Below are 20,977 nucleotides of genomic sequence, written 5' to 3'. Positions count from 1 at the left end.
GCTGGTCTTGATGCTGTATGCCTTTTATGAATGTAACCTGCTCCTTTTTGTCGTCTCCTAATTAATAAATTTGTCTAAAGCTTTGGTTTACAAAAATAAATTGTATTTATTGACATGTAACATTTTTACAGAAAAGGGTTCTCCGTATACAAACGGGTACTAGTACAGTTTCATTGTCAGTTCACACATCACATGGGAAGTAGCACTGCTATCTAGATAAATCATAATTGTATACCTTTTATTTTGATTATCTATAGTGCTGCAGGGATTATGAATTTTGTAGACAAAAAGCTTTGTTATGGTGACGTAGTTCATTTATAGCCTACTTTTTACTTTGGTGATTGTCTTTAGGCTTCAAAATTCATAAACGTTTTTATTTGTGAAGCTGTACAAAATGTGCAAGAATCATAAACTTTTGTTGGTCATGGATCTTGTTTTCTGCAATAATCCAAAAGTCAATGGAAAATCTTATTGGGTTTTTGTGGAGGGAACAAGGGTGATGCTAACTTCCAGGTTAGCCTACAAAATACATCACTGCAGTGCTCGATTCTGGAAAAAAGTATATTGCATCCAAATGTCTTTCAACTTTTCAAACTTCATCATATTTTACATGTTTACTTCTTCATAGTCAAATACATATTTATAAGGGGTATTGTACATACTGTATGTTTGAAAGCAGACACACTGATTAAAGGCTGCAAGCATAGCTTGGCTTGGAGAAGAATAAGAACACCTGAAAGTTCCACACAGACCATAAAATTTGAAGAAGAAAAAACTAACTACTGTCAGTTATAATCCCAACAATGGTAATGCACCGCTTCTAGACTTAGCATGGTGCCTTGGTACTTGGCTTGTCCCAGATGTAAAATCTTGCATGTGTGATTCAGTGCCCTGATGATATCTTTATGTGTGATGAATTGTACAACCATGATGCCAAATGCATCAGATGAAGTTGAAGTATGATGAAGTAACAAAACTGCACACAGCTCGCATTGTCCCAGTGCTAATTCTATCCATGTTGAACATCATCGACCTTTCTTTATCTGTGACTGAAAATGCATAAAGTCATCAATAGAGATAAGGACAACAAAAAGACAAATAAATATACAATTAGACTGGTGCAGTGTGTCAGATGAATACATTTTCACTGGAACAAAGAAATAATCGACTATTTATACTGTTAACCATGACGTACATTGATTATTCATAGTGACTGTCCTTGCATGGTTAACTTTTTAGTTCTGCTTACCAGTTTCCATCGTAGTATCTTAATCCATTCATCTGCCTCAGCACCGGATTTTGCACACAAATAAAACGTTCTCTCGGGGAACACCAGACTATAGGAAAGACATGAAAGAGAAAATTAAAAAATAGAAGGATATTAATAAAGAGTTGCCCAGTGAAATTGAGCATACATCGGAAAATATGTGGGCAGGAGGAAGCCCACGTATAGGAGTTTCTGACTGTACTTCCTCATTACCTATCTTCACTTACATGTCGGAATATATCAGATATGCAATAGATATTGAACGCACAATTTTAGGATTTTGATATGAAATTGTAATTACTTACTATCCTTATCTCTCAGACTGAACACAGACAGTATTGATTTTATCATGCAGGTTCTCTAATGCTGATTTAGTGAGCAGAGGAACTGTGTAATGCTGCAGATATTCGAGCTCATTTTCAGTTGTCAAAAATAGCTAGTAATTTTATGGTTGGCCAGTTGCAGAAGTTTCAGATGTAAAACCAAACTGGATATCTAGTCTAGCACAATGGAAAAAGTCTTATTTTTCTTTCAGAAACTTTTCTTTTGTGAGAAAATGAACAGTCTACCATAAACATTTTAGGCATTTCTCTTTGTTTCCCTGAAGCCTTTATGATTTTATGGTTACACTAACACAATTTTTTTTTTCAAGTCAAATTTTGTCACCTTAATTTTTATAGCACTTTATCCAATGGAGATTGTTTCAAAGCAGCTTCACGATAATAAACAGGAAAGTAACAGAAGGATGATGCAGACTTTATCAAATAAGAGATTCAAATTCTGCTGTAAAGCAGATGTAACAAGGTAATAGTGCCATTATTCAGCTCAGTTCAGTTCAAGGAGGATTCAGGTAAATAACGGTGTAAAGATCATTCATTAATTGCCATATATTGTCATATAAACATTATAATTCATTAATTGTCGCCCTTGTCACAAACTCATGGTTGTGCACCATTCAGAATTGAACTGAGTAGGCCATTTAAATTACAAATTCTGAATTCAGACGAATACGGCATACCGGATGTAGAAATGTAATTCCTTCATTGAATTTAGGGAAGTAAATTAAAACTTCAATAAAACTGAAACATGAGCATATCCCTTTTATACTTGTCTGAAAGAGTTTTAAATTCTGTATACTTATTTTTTTCTCTCTTCAGAATATGTCATCATTAAAAATGGTATAAATTCTCTACAAAACAAAAGAGAAGCCCATTTTCTGAATTTCGCCTATCCCTGACACCCAAAAGGGCAAAAAAACAAACAAAAAAACAAGTCAGATGGTGCAGACATATCATAAATCTCTCACCAGAAGCAGTTGACCCTCTCCTGACTGTAATCAAACTGGACAGCAGAACACTCCGTCAGATCCAGGGTTCGTAACGGCTCTACAAACTGAGGGGACAGTTTTCTGTGAGATAAATAATCACCTTTAATTGTTATCTAATTCTGAATCTTATTGTACAAAATACATGGACCTACCATTTTGTCCTTGAAATATTTAAGTTCATATCTATTCAGTGTGAACCATCTCTGTTTCCAGTTCTGGTCAGAAAATAAATAAAGAGGAATTCCATCAGCTCTAGAACCAGTTTAACCCAGTCATAATTTACCTTATTAGTTTGAAATTGGCATTTACTGCAAACATTGGTTTGAATTTGTAATATTAGTCTATATATATATAGTAATTTGTGTAACCATACCTTGATAAGCGCTCCTTGTTTAACCAGATAACCCTCTTTTGTGCCAAGCTGTTAACAACATGAAAAGACTTCCAATGATTCAGAAGCACAGATAATATTACTAACACACAGATAAATGCCACTCACTGTATGCATGTATTGATTTTAAACCTAGTGCTGACATCCATTTAACTGATGAATGCACAACTCTCTTCAAGCTATATTAAAGTGCCTCTATTATGCTATATTAAAGGATCCTAATTTTGTTTTGGAGGTCTCCTACAATAGGTTTACTTGCATCAAAAAACACTAAGTTTCTGATAATATACATTGAAACATCACCTCTTTTCTCACAGTGCATGAAACGGTTCAACTAAGGATTCGTCCTCTCTAAACCCCGCCTTTCCGAGAGCCTACTCTGCTCTGATTGGTCCAATTGCCCAGTCTGTTGATAAATGGGATTACCATATCTAAATTTTAGCTCCGGAGGTTTCCTTGGCACTTGTAAACACAGCGAAACGAACAGTAATGATGGCGTCAGTTTTACCGCATCAATTCCAGCCCGAGTCCTCATCCTTTGGAAGTTCAAGCTGGAAACCTCACTCCCCTGGCTTTCAGAGGCGCACTAGCGAATGACACTCGAGATTGCAGCCTTTAGCGTCCATGTTAGCTCGCCCACCTCCCATGCCGGTTTGAGTCCCGCTCGGAGCGGGGCAAGTAGGACCCAAAGGGTTACATTGGTACTAGGGCTGGCGATATGGCTGGAAACTGTATCACAATATAAGTGTTTCATATCGGTCGATATCGATAATTATGTTTTATGACCCATTTAAAATAAGGATCAGGAGAAAAATATTTTACATTTAAAATGTTTTATTTTAAACTTAACCTTCCTCTGATTATAATCTACTCTGTTATAAAGGCAGAAATGTCAACACAGCCATGGAAAACACTCAAATAATTAAAATATAAACACAAGTCTAAGATCACAATGAACACTTCTCTTAACAGGTGCAAATCCTCCGTTATTTCTTTGTAGCGGTTATCGTTTAGATGTTTTGTCATAAGGCACTAATGCAGAGTAACATTACCTCTCCATGTAGTTTCAAAGGCTGAATCCGAAATCGCCCCCTATGCCCTTAAATAGGGCATTATTTGAGGGGACAGCCATTTGTAGTGATGTCCGAAATGATAGTGGACGTTATTGAGTGCACTCATTCTACCCCACTTTGCACCGCAATAACGAGTGTACAGCCGATGTACACACAGCGCCTGTCCGAATTCGCTCACTTGTTTTCATTCACTCCTTCAAGTGAACTGTATCAGTGGACTAGGGAATAGTGATTGAGGGTTTAGGGGGCGATTTCGGATTCAGCCAAAGTCAAGAATAGCACAAACGAACGAGGCGCGCGCGCTGTCAGCGGAGGCTCGCGCTGACCAGTCTTGGTGGGGACGACGGTCAGACTTATAAAATCCAAAAAACTGCCATACTGGCGAGCTGACTTGTTTCCCTGTTTTATCAACAATTTCCTCGCTTGCTGCGGCACTCATTTTCCACTTGTCATGCCGGTTCTGTTTACTGAAGAATGAATCCAACACGAGACAACGATACGGCGCAACCAAACATGATACAGTTACCTGATTGGCTGTTAGCCTGTCACTCCCTACGTTGCTTGGTTACCACAGAGTGAGTGCCTTTGTTCATGCAATCTAACTTGCTTCGCAACCTCTGGTTTCTTCCGACGAAGAAAAAAAAAATGATCAAGCGTTTTATCAAACGCATTTTTTATTGATATCGATTACGTGTCTATCGCGATACATATCGTTATTGTTTTATCGCCCAGCGTACCGTGATCCGAATGGGAGTGAGGTTTAAGGGGGTGAGTGTAATGGAGGCCAGCTAGTGAGAGCTGTGCGGGTAAACCTCACTCCCCTGATCTCAAGAGGTGCACTAGAGACTGCGTCCTTGTTAGCGTTCCTGTCTCCTGAGTAGGACCTAAGGGGTTACACATGCAAAGTGGATTTGCTTTCACAGCATAGAAACCATCGCCTTCTCTACATGTCGCCAACATGAACCAAACTCTTCCAGGCCTCAGCTACAACGACAGTGTTTGAGGGAGGGTCAGAGTAAGCATTTACAAATTTGTTACAAACCTATTTAGGTTCGAGCAGGAAGTAAAGCTGGAATTACTAATGACTCATTTCAGACAAGCCAGAATCGGTTCATTCTTTTGGGAAACAGTAATTCCATTTATCGTGCATATAACACACTACATGGAAGGGAATATCCAAAAAAGCATAATAGGGGCACTTTAAATACAATACATGTGTGCATGCGTGTCTGTATAATGTCATTTTGACTTACTGATGGAGCATTAGGCACCAGGTCATTTTCATGCCGGCCTGTCTGCATGGCCGTATGCACGCACACCGTCTCATAAATAGATGGCTCTTCCACCTGCCGTGGGTATGGGAACCGTAGAACTATTAGGTTTCCTTGGTTAGAAGAGTGAAACAGGAAACAGGGTGACTGTGCTGCAGAAGTGATGAAAATGTGTGAACTGTAAATGAAAGGCAAACAGCTAACCTGTCTCACTGCCTAGCAGAGGCTGGTTGGCAAGGTGACTGCAAAAATCCTGAAGGGAAGGGAATTCATTGAAGCCAAAGGAATATCTGCCAAACTGCCGCCGGACATGAAAGTGTTTCACTGAATCCTTTGCTCTGAAGAAGTGTTGATATGGAAAAGAGAGTGAGGAAATACTGCCATACTCAGACTGAATTCTCAATATTACTTGATTTTAACTTGTTTATAGAGTATAAAAGCAATATCACACATGGTTGCTCTGAAATAAGCAGAATATTATTTCTACTAAGTCACACACTATAAATGAAGAGTTAATTAACCTCAGAATTAAATGAATTTATACATATCAGTCAGTCACAGGGATGTGAGCAGGGTGCAGTACCCTCATGGCTTGTGTGAGTCAGTTTCTTATTTATATATTCCAGTGGAAGTAAGCACCTATATTTTACAAGACGCAAGACAGCAGTGGTTCACGACTGACACTTTGAAAAAAAGAAAAGGGAACTGAAAAACTTAAAGTAAACTGAATGCTCACAGAAAATAAGAGAAATGGAAAAATAAGGGGACTAGCAACAAAGTCATATTGGGTCATTGTTTGACTTTTTAAACTTGCTTGCTTAATAAAAGGTCAGAGGAACACAACTCATTTTAGAAAAGGAGTGTATATTGCTGCACAGAACAAAGGTCAGATAAGGTAATTTAAAGTTATGATATGTACTACCATTAAAAAGTGTGGTGTCAGTAAGATCTTTAAAGAAATTAAGACTTTTATTCAGCAAAGACATTTAAAATGTTAAAGAGATTTCTATTTCAAATGAATGCTGTTCTGTTTCAAAGAATCCTAAAAAGTGTATCACGGTTTCTACAAAAATATTACTGTTTTCAACATTGATAATCATAAGAAATGCTTCTTGAGCACCAAATCAGCATATTAGAATGATTTCATGATGCTGAAAATTCAGCTTTTCATCACATCAGTACATTACATTTTAAAATATATTAAAATAGGAAAGAGCTTTTTAAAATTTGATTAATTTCACAACATTACTGTTTTTACTGTTTATATCTTTTGCTTTATTTTGCTAGTATATGATATATCAGTTTACAATTACGGGGGGAAAAAACTGACCTGGAGAAACCTATAATATCTACATTACTATGAAAAGTTAAGCACTTGAAAAAAGTTTCTTCTTAATTAAATCAAATTAATATTTGGTATTACCACGGCTTTTGTCCTAGGTACACTTGCACGCAATTAAGGCTAATTTTAAGTAGCTTTGCGGGTAGATTTCTCTCTAAATTGAATTGAGTGGACTGCAGTCAGTGCACACAAGGAAAATATCCAACTTGCATAATCTGTAGTATGTCTGTGTCTCAGCAAATGGCACTTTTATATTAAGATGAGGTGACTAGTACTAATAAGAACTTAAGAACTTATGTCCAAAGTGGACATTTCTTACCGGACAGACAAAGCAAAGCAGTCAGAACCCTTGTTGCTGTTTCGGAGTAAAAAATTCCCATCTACCCCATTCGAAAGGAGAAGGGCTTCAGCTGCATGCCGGGACAAATCATAATGATACCAGCTACAGAGAGAAACAAATTGGGGCACTTAAACACAAAGCCATGTTGTATGGTTATGTCCACTATCAATTGTCAACATCCACTTTAAAGACATACAAAGATATTAAAGTAGTTCACCTTAAAATTCAAATTACCCCATGATTTAATCACCCTCAAGCCATCCTAGTATATATGACTTTCCTCTTTCTGATAAACACAATCTGAGTTAAATTAATAAATATCCTGACGCTTCCAAGCTTATAATGGCAGTGACGGGCTCCACTGAGTTTGAAGCCCAAAAAAGTGCATCCATCCGTAGTAAACGTTCTCCAAACGGCTCCTGGGGTTTAATAAAGGCTAGCGCAACGCATCAATATAAAGCTTCGAAGCATCAGGAAATTTATTAATATAACTTTGATTGTGTTCATCAGAAGGAAGAAAGTCATATACACCTACGATGATATACTTGAGTGAGTACATCATGGGGTAATTTTCATTTTAAAGTGAACTACTCCTTCAAGGATTTCACAAAGTTACCACCAGGCAACAGTCTTGGAAATGGGCATCTGGGTTAGACAACACAATGGATATGTCTATTCGCTGATAATATGATAATGATAATATATTACTTCATAACTGGAGTAATAAAAAAACTGATATGTCAATAGTATATTTTGTTTAAATGGAAATTAATTTAGAATTGTTATGAATTTTAAGAAAGTTGTACACAGCACCATGCTTCTCTGTTAGTAGACTGATGTTATAAATTATTTAAATAAATAAGCAACTATTCAAATGATCAACAATTTTCTATTTGTTATTAAACTTCTGGATAAAAAATTATGGACATGATGATTTGAATTTCCAGACTGTATTACAGTGAGAATCTAATGAGCATCATTAATGAGAATAACGAAAAATTACAGTTACATTTAAAACATCCACAAGGATTACTGTAATTAGAATTGGGGTGAATGTGCTTACTGGTCATAAAAGTAATGCCACAAAGCAAAATAAATAAATAAACTTAATGATCCTAAATTAGGTTTCTTTTGGGGTTAAATATAAAACTGACATATTGGGCTTTGTGGAATTTGGAAAAGCATTTGATTACTGAAATAATTAAAATAATCAACAATGAACAAAATAATGTTTTACATTTGTTTTAGCCTACTATGTTGTCGTCAACAACAACAACATCAACAAAAATAGGTTAAAATATATAGCAGTTAATGAGTAATCAGGTTTCTGCAACCCAGCCTTTCATTCACCAAAGAAGTTAAATTAGAGAAGTATTTCCTCGTTCTTTTGCTGACACCACTATTGACCTCAACAACAAACAGTTGTACAATCAAATAAACGTTTAACAATTGTTTGCTCTTCATATACTTTTTTTTTGCTCTTCCCTTCTTTATTTTTCATTCTTACATTTGAGCATAACACTGTAGAACAATAGGAGAAACAGAGGTTGGTTGAGCTCACCTGACTGACTCCAGCTCGTCGAGTTCTTCCCCGCTGCTCCGTGTTGAACTGACACTCATGATCTGATCTGCTGTGCCTGAAGCAGGTTTACGGTGTGCGGGGTCTCTCAGGTCTCTGTCAGCACTATAATCTCTATCACTAAACTCTCAGTTCAGCTCGAAGTAAATCAGTTTCGTACAGCTGGCTGCTCTTGCGCTACAATCGAAAGCTACAGCAGCAGAGGCAGGGAAGTTGAGCAGATCCGCCCACTAATTAAATGAATGTCATAATTTATATAACCATGTGCTAATTTTCCACTTGTTGTCATATCCCTACTGCCAAATTTCAAAAACTCCCCCGAAAATGAAATAATTATGTGCGCCGTGTTGTGAATATAGTCATGGGTGTTAGGCACAAGGAAGTATACGGCTATAGCCTACATATTAATGTAGCATTAAAGATACAAATGTATATTGTACCGGGATTGTATTAATTATTTTATGAATTATACCATCCAGTGAAAAAAGTATCCTGCAGAATGTAGGCTAATGCTTTACCATGAAACAATGTGTTATTGATCAACATCCTCGTATGAAGAGATATTTCTATCTTATATCCTCAACCTCTGTTTGGTGTTAAATATGTGTGTGTGTGTGTGTGTGTGTGTGTGTGTGTGTGTATGATTAAAAGTTAATATAAAAAGGTATAGAGGGTATATATTGACGTCACTTTCTCACCCTCACAGCCGGACTGAGTGGCAAAAGAGCTGCTGGTGAAACAAACTATTATCAGTTTAAGCTAAAGGTGAGCCTCGATATAAGTGTTCTTGTGTGTCCATGTGATCCATGGATATTGGCATGCAGCCAGGAATCGTGTTTCCTGACAAATTTGCCTATGAACGCTTTATATAAATAGAATATAGGTAGGTCTGAATCCTGGTGATGACTTATAAATGTTATATATATTGTCCAGCCCTAAAACTTGTATAGTTTTGTCCATGTTTATTTAAAATTATAATTATCCAATTATGCAGAATATAAGATGGTAAATATTTAAATGATGATTTGTCAATACAATATATAACAATGCAATATGATTTTACCCCATAATTTAACATATTGACACAAAATGATAACTGCAAATACATAGTTCGCTGTGTGGAGTCCAGTTGTTTCTGTGAATTGCAGCGACCCATTTGCTTCTTTTCAGTAGCTTTTGGTAGTCTGTAAAAATATATCTCAAATGTATTGTCCAATTTATTAATACAGTCAATCTCACAGCTCTTTCCAGGTATCAATGCTGCCACTCGAGTCTTTTTGCCACTCAGTGGGCGTAACCGCAGTCACGCTGACCGGTGGTGACGTCAAGCGCAGCACAACGTTTTTTTTTTACAGTCTGTGGTTTCAAAAAAAAAAAAAAAAATGTCCAGTCTATGGTGTCAACAAATCAGCAGTGGGCGCTGCGGCTGCGCAGTGATACGGTGTTTACAGATTTTCGTCATTGCTGTTACATTTATGTTTACATGTTTTCAAAAGCTTGGTTGGCACTACTGCAAGCGGATCAAGCGCGGAACAATCTGATGACATTAAATGCACAATATTTACTCAAAACTCAAGAATACAGTTGAAAGAAAATGCAAAATTTTGACATTGCCAAAAAGAACGAATAAAAAGAGTAGCACACACGCTTTTTTTCCACAATTTGGTCCTAAATATAGATTATCTTTGTATGTATTTACACCTTAATTGATCTGAAAATGAGTATGAGAGCCTCTGAATTGGGACACAGATATGGAAACATTTATTTTTTGTTTACTGTATAACAACCCAACCCAGAGATAAATATACATTTAAATGTATTTATTTAGTTGTAGTTTATTTAGTAGTTACATTGTTAACCATTATCTTTCTAATTTACCATAACCGAATAATTTGATTATGTACCAGAAATACTACTAGGCTATGTTTATCATTTATTATATATTTTTTTGGTGAATAAAGCCCTTTAATAAGAAATTGATAAGATATTATCTTGCTAATAGCAAAACAAAAAAGATATATAGAGAGTGTTTTGCTAAATATATGCACTATATGACATATTTTACTCATATCATTAAAATATTATAACGTTATGTTAATTTGAGTTATTAATTTTAACTATAAATAATAATACCAGCTGACAGGGCTCCCTTTATGTTTACATAATGATATTATTTATCCAATTTAATCGATATTGGATATTGAAATCGAATCACAAGCTTATTAATTGAAATTGTGAAATTTGTAACAGTACCATTTGTTGTACCATGTAAACATTGTAACATGTTGTCACTAGACTCAATGAAATGATGTTTAGTTACCAAATATTTTGCCAATCATAATACACTTGTTGTTATGCAGGGTTTTGGAGTTTCTTTTTTCAACTGTGATTTACAATAACTCAAAGGCTATCGGCTGTGTATGTTCATATTCATGGACTAGTCAAGTTTTCAAGTTTTGAATGTTTTATTGCAAATTTTACAAATTGGCTAACAAGATGACTGTAAATAATGTTTTAAAGTCAATGACTCAAAGTCCTCTAACATGATCATTCTGGATTATCAATTCACATTCAAGCATTCACTTCTGCAATAAAAATGCATTTAAGTACTAACTAGCATTTATTATGAAATACTGGATATTTTTTAAAGCACGCAGTAGGCATGTTCGCTATCAGAATGAAAACACATATGGACATCAAGGAGCTTGGGTCACAAATACATTAGCTCAGTTTATTTTCACCTCATTTTATTCCTGAGCAGGGGAAATTCACTTAAAGGGGTGGTAAACCACGATTTCACTATTCTAACTTTAGCTAGCGTGTAATGTTGCTGCTTGAGCATAAACAACATCTGCAAAGTTACAACGTTCAAAGTTTAAAGCAAAGGGAGATATTTGCTTTTAAAGAAATCAGTTTCTAAGAACTACAGCAAACGGCCAGTAGGCGACTACAGACATTCCTCCAGGGTTGGTGACATCAACAGGCTCAATATTTACATAAACCCCTCCTCCGAGAATATTAAATAAGGGAGGGTGAGGCCATTTTGTATCGCGGCGCTGTTGTGGTATAAGTTAGTTAGGCTGGAGTGTTGTTGCCGCGATGCCGAGGAAACGCTGTTATTTTCATCCGGATTGCAGGTCTGGGGTACTTGCTCTGTTCAGCCTTCCTTGGGACGGGGGTGCGTTGCAGAGCGTTTAACATACAGCATGTTGCACGTGTGTTTGAGTCAGCGGGGAATTAGGCGCGCACAGGGCTCCCTGCAGCACATCTAACAGAGGAAAACATCAACCGTCTGCGCAATTTCAATGCCGGATTTGCACAGCGTCAGCTGCGTGAAAAAAACACTGCCGGTGCGTGGATGCACGACGCGCGCGCTGCACATTTCACGGAGGACAACACAAACTTCCACAAACTTCGCGAGTTCAATACAGGATATGCACAACGGCTTGTCCTGAAAGCTGGATTTACAAACAGAAGCTGTTTACGGGCCACAACCTGTAAGTCTGATTTATTTTTCATCGATGTGTTTTCCTGTAATAGGTTGTACATTGTAGCAAGGAAGTAAACAGATGACAACACTGTTCTGCAAACCAGTCTGTTAAATGCTCATTCAAACTTAACGTTATCCGACGAACACCTATCGTTACAAACACTAACGTTAAAATCTCAACAGCGAACTTGGCATTAGTGTAAATGATTCTTTGATTAGAGCTTTTATGTTATGTTTATCTTCAGGCATGCTAAACATGGTTCTGTGTGTGATTTGGCTAACTTACTAGTTAAAGCCAGTGCTTAGTGTTTGTTTTGGGTTAGTTCTTGCGACAGATATTTGGCTATAATCGTTCTAAAAATACAAAAGTTAAAGTGCCATTCAGTAGCGATCATTATAGATCCGCAGTCTTTACTCTTAGGACTGAACAGGTTCTGCTCGATCATCTTCACTCAAATGTTCTGGGTCTGATTCGGGCTCATATGGTTTTATTGACGCCGACCAAAGCACAGCCTCCAGGTAAGGGGCGTGACGTTTCCGACAAACGTACACTAGGCGGTTAGCGAATCAGAACACACTAGGCCAGCTAACCAATCAGAGCCCACTGCGTATTTTTGAGGGACTGGCTTCATACAACCCGGAAAGCATCAGACCGTTTTACAAGGAGGGACAGAGCAGTGTAGAATAAAGCTCAAATATATGAAAAATAAGGCAATTTTTTTTAAAACGAAGCATGAACACATGTTACAGTGCACCCCACAAACACAGTCAAGCCTTCAAAAGAATGTGTTTTACCACCCCTTTAATGTCTTTAATGTAAAGGTCTCATGGTAGCAAAGTTCTCCATGATCAGATGTTAAGAAAACAGTAACGCTTTTCCTAATTACTGAGAACAAAAAATGTCTTCCTATAGTCTCAACCAGAGGAACATGGTCACTTACAGTTTGCTTGAATATAAAATCTAAAAAATGACTGTGTGGGAAAGTGTGAGTTTATGTACAGTATATGTTAATATTAAGGAAAATGTGCAAGCTCATGAATATATCAGTGTTAACAACCAAAAATGGAGTATTGCATTAAAGTAGGAGCAAAGTAGCCACAGTATTTTGCGTACACCAGCCACATCCTGACCCACAATTCATTCTCACAACCCTTGAGGTTCTTGTGTGATGCTGGAGTGCATGTGTCAATAAAAACGTCACAGGTCCAGCCATGTGAAATGTAAACAATTCTCTGCATATCTTTTTTTCTACAAAAGCCAGACTCCAAATCCGTTCTGTGATCACTGGACAGGAAGGAGTTTGCGAAGCAGTTCATCTGTAATCTCCACCCGCAGAGGGCACATCACAGTAAAAACACTCTTATTGGCCAGAGAGAAAGCCAGCTCTGAATTCTGACTAGTTAGAGTATTTACCGATCATTAAAGTGCTCACTATTTGAGCTAATGACCCAGTTTATATGTCCAAAAGGGACTTTGTTACCGGTCAAGAGAGAACAGCGCCTGGTTCAGCGATACAATCTGTTAAATGGGGCACGTCAGCATTCATATTGAGGTTTTACGGCATGTGTCTGTGCGGCTTTGTTCTCCCTCCACTGCCGTAAACTAGAGGAGTAGTCTTGCGCAGAGAGTCTCTCCATTTTCTGCGCTCTCACCAGGTCAGATGGACTGATAGTGTTACAAAAGGCACGAAACAGGATCCTGAGACACAGAAAGAGATAAAAAGCCAAGAGTCAAATATACAGTACCATCATGAGCTGCCTTTAAGACATGATGAAAACATATGACTGATTCCAATTCAATTTGGCCAGTCAAAGTCAAAGGAAAGACAATTCACTCCACAGCTCTCAAGGTAACACTTACGGGCAACTATTTTCTATGTAGTTAAAAGGCCTACAAGTAGATATTATCAACTTGAATGGGTAAAGACTAGTTTGTCAAGATTACATTTCAATAGCATTTCTCAAATAATGTTTTTTGTTTCTTTATTTTTGTAGCTTTTATCACTCTATGAAATGTTGTGCATGCAGGTTCTGGCCTTCACCATGAAGGATATATGCAGCACTGCCAAAGAAATAGGAAAAAAATAGGCATCTCAGAAGTGTTTTTTTTGTTTTTTGTCAGAAATGTGTCTTAAAGGGTTAGTTCACCCAAAAATGAAAATTCTGTCATTAATTACTTACCCTCATGTCGTTCGACACCCGTAAGACCTCCGTTCATCTTCGGAACACAAATGAAGATATTTTAGTTGAAATCTGATGGCTCTGAAAGGCCTCCATTGGCACAATGCACGGTTCACTCTCAAGACCCTTAAAAGGTACTAAAGACGTCGTTACAAAGTCCATCTCACTACAGTGGTTCTACAATAACTTTATGGAGTGACGAGAATAGTTTTTGTGCGCAAAAAACCCTAAATAACGACTTATATAGTGATGACGATTTCAAAACACGGCATCATGAAGCTTCGAAGCGTTATGAATCAGCGAGTCGATTAAGCAGTTTGGATCGCCAAATTTCAGCAGTTTGGCGGTTTGACACGCAATCCGAATTATGATTCGACTCACTGATTCATAACGCTTCGAAGCTTCATGATGCCGTGTTTTGAAATCGTCATCACTATATAAGTCGTTATTTAGGGTTTTTTTGCGCACAAAAACTATTCTCGTCACTCCATAAAGTTATTTTAGAACCATTGTAGTGAGATGGACTTTGTAACGACGTCTTTAGTACCTTTTAAGGGTCTTGAGAGTGTAACGTGCATTGTGCCAATGGAGGCCTTTCAGAGCCATCAACTTTAAACTAAATTTTCATTTTTGGGTGAACTAACCGTTTAAAGGAACACCCCGACTTTTTGGGACTTTATCTTATTCACCGTATCCCCCAGAGATAGATAAGTCCATACATACCATTCTCATCTCCCTGCGTGCCATAACTCTGTTATACCATGGGTGCAGCGGCGCAGTGATATTACACAGCAACTGAAAATAGTCCCCAGCATGCTCTCTGTGCAAGCAGGTTGTCCTGTTGGTTATGTTGATGGAAGTTGGCCTATTTTCAGGCGCTGTGTAATATCATTGCGCCTCTGCACCCATGGTACGGCAGCAAATTTCCTTGATTATGCAGGAATGAGAGTATAGTTACTAGCCATATCTGTCTAGAAAATCCCAACTTTTCATTTTATTTTGTCGGTCTTAGTACACGATGTAACTATACACATCACAACATGTAAATAGGAAAATGTTGGCGTTGTTTTGTCACTTATTGAGCAGTAGGCTAGCTGGAGCCGTTTACCTCCAGTCTTTGTGCTAAGCTAGGCTAGCGGTGGGTGCGTCAGACAGAGTTATGGCACACACGGAGATGAGAATGGTATGTAGGGACTTATCAAACTTTCTTGCCAGTCAAATCCCCTAAGGCCCGTTCACACCAAGGACGATAACTATAACAATAATCATAAAAATATAGTTCTAAATATAAAAGAATAGCAGAGTCCACATCACAACTATAAAGATAACGGCACAGAGAAACTATATCATTGGAATCACTTTCAGAATGTTTTTTCTCCAGCAGATGAATGATAAAAACATTCACAGCCAATCAGTATCCATTTTGCTTTAAAGAGCTCGAGCATTCAAAGCGGCAGACGATAAACCTGCAGCGCACTTATAATAAACAGAGCGTTATCGTTTGTTGGTGTGGACGCTGTAACAGTTATCATTATGGTTATCATTCTTGGTGTGAATAAGCCTTTAGACATAAAATCTCAGAGTATTTTAAGAAAATATTTCAATTTAATGACACATTTGCATTTTCATGTTTTTATTTTGACCTTTGTCCCTGGACTTTAAAGTGGACTCTTTTTAGTAGTGATATTGTGATTCACATTACAATTACCCTGGTGTTTTAGAAACCCAAGCAAATTAGATATAATAAAGTATAAAACTAAAAGACAGAAATTACTGTTGTAAATTACAATTGTACTTTAAAATAAAACAATACTACTTACAATACTAATATTTGTGTCTTAAATGCTTCACTTTTAACAATTCAAGTCCTCAAGCTGTAATTTTGGTGGAACACCTGAAATGCTTCTGTCCACAAATGCTAAATTATGCAAATGTGTAAATAAAGAACCCATTTGGGAAACCCTGGTTTATTGTGTGATGCCGTTTTTTTTTTCTGTAACCATTTAAAAGGCCTGCAAGTGTCTGACGCCTAGTGTACTGTTCAGATTTTAAAAGTTATGTAGTGTACTCCAGCCTTTAACATAAAATGTTGGTATGGTAATTGAAATTGAAAAGTGTTACAGTCTGTTATTGTGATTGTTTGTGAATTAACTAATTCAGGTATGTGTGTGTGTGTGTGTGTGTGTGTGTGTGTGTGTGTGTGTGTGTGTGTGTGTGTGTGTGTGTGTGTGTGTGTGTGTGTGTGTGTGTGTGTGTGTGTGTAATACCTAGGTAGCAAGGCCAGGACTGTGGTTAGTCCACATACTAAATAGTAGAGTGGCTCAGACATCATTTTTGTCTCAATGCCGTAGGGGTTTGTAGGAGAATTGCATGTCACGCATGCAATGCCGAACAACAGGACAAAGGCATAATAGAGCAGGACACTGAAGAGCAGTATTGTAGCATGTATCCAAGTCTGCAAAAAACAAACAAAAACAAAAAAACACTAATTATGCAAACATTATTATGCAAATGTTGTTACAAGAATAAAGTGCTGTGTTGTTACTGTGGTGTTTTATGCAACACGCAATTTCTCAAACAATGTGAAACCTTAGATTTACACTTCCGGTCAAAAGTTTGTAATAATTACGATTTTGAACTTGTTTTTGAAAGAAGTCTCTTATGTTCATCCAAGCTACATTTATTTGATCGATACAGTAAAAGCAGTAATATTGTGAAATAATATTACAATTTACAATAACCGTTTTCTATTTTACTACATTTTAAAATGCATTTAATTCTGTGATGTTAAAGCTGAATTTTCAGCATCATTACTCCAGTCTTCAGTGTCACATGATCCTTCAGAAATCATTCTAATGATTCTCACGCTGATTTGCTGCTTAATAAATGCATCCTTTGGGAAAGAAACTTCTTTCAAAAACGTATTTTTCCAAACCTTTTACTGGTAGTGTATAAGATATTTTATAGTAACGCTTGGTGAGAACACGGTTTGGCATGGAATGCAATAACTATTCTAAAGATTTACTTTACATATTACACTGTAAATCACAACTTTGATTGGCTTACCACTGTGCGACTCTCTATGACTTGATGCAGGAGGATAATGAGGAGAGCGGAGCCATTGATTGGAGAGCCAAAGGAAAATACCCCAATATCAGACCCTGCATACGCCTTCAGAGCATACAAAAACATAAGAATTGTTATATGCGAGCACAAAAAACTCAGTAAAGTGAAGAACTTCAGAATGACTTACAGAGTAAGGTATGAAGAAACACACAAGGCTTTGGTAAAACGCATCGAGAATGTTCAGCCAGAACGTTGATGGAAGATAGGCCTGAAAACACACATCAAATAATAATATTCATACCATGTAAAACACACTGCGGAACAGCTCAACAGAACACAACAAAACGACGTGTGAGACAGGATGACCACCTGCGAGTTTTGTCCAGACTTGTAGAGATCAGGCAGATCTAGGAGTGTCTCGGCAGACACATCTTTGTCCAGCACGCCATACACGAGTGGAGGTACGGAGGTGAAGAGAAGGTTGAAGAAGATTAAAACCCACGAGTTGGTCATCGTGCTGCCTGAAAAGCCACAGAAAAACTGGAACCAGAACAGCAGGTTCACATACATCTATATGAAAAAAGAAAAAAGAAGAGGAACATGTCAGGACTGCATTGATTCACAAAGTAATGGCTGCAGGAGGAACTGTGTAAATGTGTACATTACTCACCACATTCTTGTAGAAGAAATAGAGGATCATGTTAGCCAACCGTGTGTAGCACCAATGACCGTGAACCAAAATGAGTTTTCTCAGGAACTTAAATCTCGAGATGGCAAAGTCACTGGACATCACCGCCTATATATGAAAGGAGAAGACATCATAAACATGAATGCAAGAGTGGGAAGGATCTGTTCTATTAAATTAACTACAAGGTTTTTACTATAATGTGAAATTAAATGTTTTTTCCTCTATAAAATCGGTAAAAAAATCGTATTAATTCTATATTAATCTATAAAAATAAACGATTCTACATGTGAAAAACTAAAAAATATTAAGCAGAACAACTGTTTTCACCATTGATAATAATAATAATAATGAGTGATAATAATACAACTTTTTTGTTTTATTGTTTGTCGCCTGTCATTGTATAACTATCTTTTACGAGTCTGTAAAAAAAACTCAATAAAATGATGTGAAAATTCAGCTTTGCCATCACCACATTTATATATTAAAATAAAAAAGTTATTTTAAATTGTAATAATATTTCACAATATTAATGTTTTCACTGTATTTTTGATCAAATAAATGTAGACTTGGTGAGCATAAGTGAGCATTTAAAAGTATTTAAAAAAATCGAACCAATCCCAAATTGAATTGAACGGTAGTGTAATTAGTCAAAATTAGACATAACTAGTCAAAACGAATAATGCAATTATACGTTTTGTTGCATGTGAGGAGTAACTTTCTCTTTTTTTATGTTTCAAATTGAACATCCTGTGAAATGTGGTCAGTCCGGTCAAATTTACACTTATTAATTGCAAGGTAGCGAATTCTTAAATTCAGAATTTTGCTCAACCCTAGTTTCTGCTCTTACCTGCATGCCCTCTTGGCCTGAGATGCCAATGCCAACATCTGCCATCTGAATCATACTGACATCATTGGCTCCATCACCTGAATATGAGCGTCACACATTTTAGTTTAAACAACATTCTACATTGACATTCAACCATATACCTTTCAATGTACTTACCTATAGCCAGGGTCATGACCTTCAGCTTGTCTCTGACAAGCCGTACCACTAGGCTTTTCTGCAGTGGGGTGGATCTGCAGCATATGACTGAGCGACAGCAGCATGCGAGTTCCAGGAACGGCCCCTGTAGCTCCTTCTGCAGAGCATAGTCCAGCGTACGGCCATCAATGACCAACACACAGTCAGAACTACAATCATCTTTAGACACGCCTCCATTTGTGACCTGTCTGATCTCATGTTGTAACTCATGAAGTCGAGCCTCACAAGCTTCCTGAGGGACAAAACACACACACACAGGAAATGTAATTCAGATTCCAGTTTTATATACAGTGTAGCATAAAAGATTGAACATATTGACGTCTACCTTTGTATTTTGTTGGCATTTTCACCTTAGCGTTTGCATTTTATAATATAATTCATATAATAATTCATGCATTTTCTGGGAATCGAACCTATGACCTTGGTGTTAGCATCAAACTCTACTGTTTGAGCTACGGGAATGCCTTAATGTTTAATATACATAAATATCCTTATTTTGGAATTTACTTACAGGTGTGCTTTAACTTATAGCATTTTATACCAAACAAATATTAAATTAACAATAGTGGACAGTGCTCTTTATGTCATCTTATTTCGGCATCGTTGCTTGGCGGCAGTTGTCTGCATGGATGAGAAAGTAATGACCAGAGTCTTGTCCTGTATGGCATGAAACAAGCCAAGCCATTATCCGGTCAGAATATTCTTGGTCTTCCATGACTTCTGAAACCTTCAGTAAACCTGTCCTGATGCTGCCTTCAATGGTATTGACTGATCATTACATGACCAAAATAGAGTAACTTGCAGGATTTAATGTGATTCCGCAATTCGCTTGTTGTTCTAGCCAAATTGTATTTCGTAAAAACTTTCTAATGCACTTTTCAAAAGCCTAGATGTGCCCTTCTTCCTCTTTCTTCAATGTCCACACTTCACAACCGTATGTTGCAACTGGCCAAACCTGGGCTTTCATGAAATGCAGTATGGTGAAAGTGCTTACTGATTTGTTCTTCCATATTTTCATAAGCCATTTTTACCAGGGTGTAAATAGTCACTTTGCTAAAATCTTATTTCTTTTCTTCCACCACCTCTACTTACCTTGCTGTCACAATTGGCCATCAGTATGTGGTCTGTGGGTCTGAGGAGTTTGCAAGCAAAAGCGATATTAATAGCCGTCTCTTGTTTGTCCCCTGTGAGGACCCATACTTTAATCCTAGCTTCCTGCAGAGCCTCAATGGTTTCAGGCACTTCCTCCTGCAGGCGGTCTACTATACCCGTTGCCCCTGGAAGCCAAGAAAGAATTAGGCTAGAACAATATAATTTCAAGACAATTTCATTTTTGACTTCACCGACTTAATGTCTCACCCAATAATGTGAGATTCGTTTCCAGTCTCTCGGCAGATTCAAGCAGAAGCTCTTCTCTGTTTTCAATGCTGGTTTCTGCATACTCATGTCTCTTCAACCAGGCTTTGTATTCCTGCTCTTCCATTACCTGTCAATCATATGCCGACAATTTCCTACAAGACTCAACCTCCATGTACAGGCATCTTAATGCATTCTATTGTCAGGTTACATTTGATGTGCTGTATGCAAATATAAGATAATGAATGTTGCAAAAAAGGGAAATGAGAGCGAAAGGCGTACTTTTTTAGCAACACAGAGAGTGCGCAGTCCCTCTCTTGCATACTTGTCCAGGTGTTTCTGCGTCCGTTCAATAACTTCCTTAGAGATACCATCTTCAGCTGCACCCACATGCACACACAGTCAAAACAAATACATGAGTACACACTCAACACTGGTGTGGCAATATCACATCCACATTTACGAACAGCAGGGCTTCACAAAATTACAATATGCTGCTGAAGTTTGTGATAACAATAAATACACAGTGTGCAAACTGAAAGGGCAACACACGGTTCTGTCTGT

At 37.4% G+C, this 20,977-nt stretch overlaps 2 protein-coding genes across 3 annotated transcripts in view; both read right to left on the bottom strand.

Annotated features, from left to right (window-relative positions):
* Window positions 1-69: 69 nt before the first annotated feature.
* dapp1 (dual adaptor of phosphotyrosine and 3-phosphoinositides) lies at window positions 70-8,796 on the bottom strand. Of its 2 annotated transcripts, XM_079842378.1 has the most exons (9): window positions 8,573-8,796; window positions 6,991-7,113; window positions 5,534-5,667; window positions 5,312-5,442; window positions 2,968-3,015; window positions 2,747-2,809; window positions 2,574-2,659; window positions 1,250-1,337; window positions 70-1,049 (listed from the first exon to the last, which is right to left on the bottom strand). In XM_079842378.1, the coding sequence occupies exons 1-9, from the start codon at window positions 8,629-8,631 to the stop codon at window positions 1,026-1,028; spliced, it is 756 nt and encodes a 251-aa protein (XP_079698504.1). In that variant the 5' UTR covers window positions 8,632-8,796; the 3' UTR covers window positions 70-1,025. The 2 variants fall into 2 exon arrangements, with proteins under 2 accessions (XP_079698504.1, XP_079698505.1); XM_079842379.1 differs by lacking the exon at window positions 6,991-7,113 and having other exon boundaries at window positions 85-1,049; window positions 8,573-8,779.
* A 2,243-nt stretch (window positions 8,797-11,039) lies between these two features.
* Window positions 11,040-20,977, bottom strand: part of atp10d (ATPase phospholipid transporting 10D) — a 31,302-nt gene continuing 21,364 nt past the window's right edge. Inside the window, exons 13-23 of the mRNA XM_079843098.1 lie at window positions 20,696-20,793; window positions 20,417-20,543; window positions 20,150-20,334; window positions 19,019-19,289; window positions 18,863-18,939; window positions 17,998-18,123; window positions 17,697-17,897; window positions 17,515-17,595; window positions 17,328-17,432; window positions 16,529-16,716; window positions 11,040-13,779 (exon numbers count right to left, since the gene is read on the bottom strand). Coding sequence (XP_079699224.1) covers window positions 13,617-13,779; window positions 16,529-16,716; window positions 17,328-17,432; window positions 17,515-17,595; window positions 17,697-17,897; window positions 17,998-18,123; window positions 18,863-18,939; window positions 19,019-19,289; window positions 20,150-20,334; window positions 20,417-20,543; window positions 20,696-20,793 — 1,622 coding nt within the window. The 3' untranslated portion in view covers window positions 11,040-13,616. The remainder of the gene's footprint in view (window positions 13,780-16,528; window positions 16,717-17,327; window positions 17,433-17,514; window positions 17,596-17,696; window positions 17,898-17,997; window positions 18,124-18,862; window positions 18,940-19,018; window positions 19,290-20,149; window positions 20,335-20,416; window positions 20,544-20,695; window positions 20,794-20,977) is intronic.

Source organism: Gobio gobio, assembly GCF_949357685.1.
Source record: "Gobio gobio genome assembly, chromosome: 18".
NCBI classification, from domain to species: domain Eukaryota; kingdom Metazoa; phylum Chordata; class Actinopteri; order Cypriniformes; family Gobionidae; genus Gobio; species Gobio gobio.
Note: the sequence above shows the minus strand (reverse complement) of the source record. Positions and strands in the feature narration are given on the sequence as shown.

What these genes read in the sequence shown, in the direction of transcription:
- dapp1 (XM_079842378.1), bottom strand. Translation starts at nt 8,631, where the DNA reads ATGAGTGTCAGTTCAACACGGAGCAGCGGGGAAGAACTCGACGAGCTG. An exon ending in TGCTTTGCTTTGTCTGTCCG is followed by an intron (nt 5,668 to 6,990) that starts GTAAGAAATGTC and finishes ACACTTCTTCAG; the next exon opens with AGCAAAGGATTCAGTGAAAC. An exon ending in AACAAGGAGCGCTTATCAAG is followed by an intron (nt 2,810 to 2,967) that starts GTATGGTTACAC and finishes TTTTCTGACCAG; the next exon opens with AACTGGAAACAGAGATGGTT.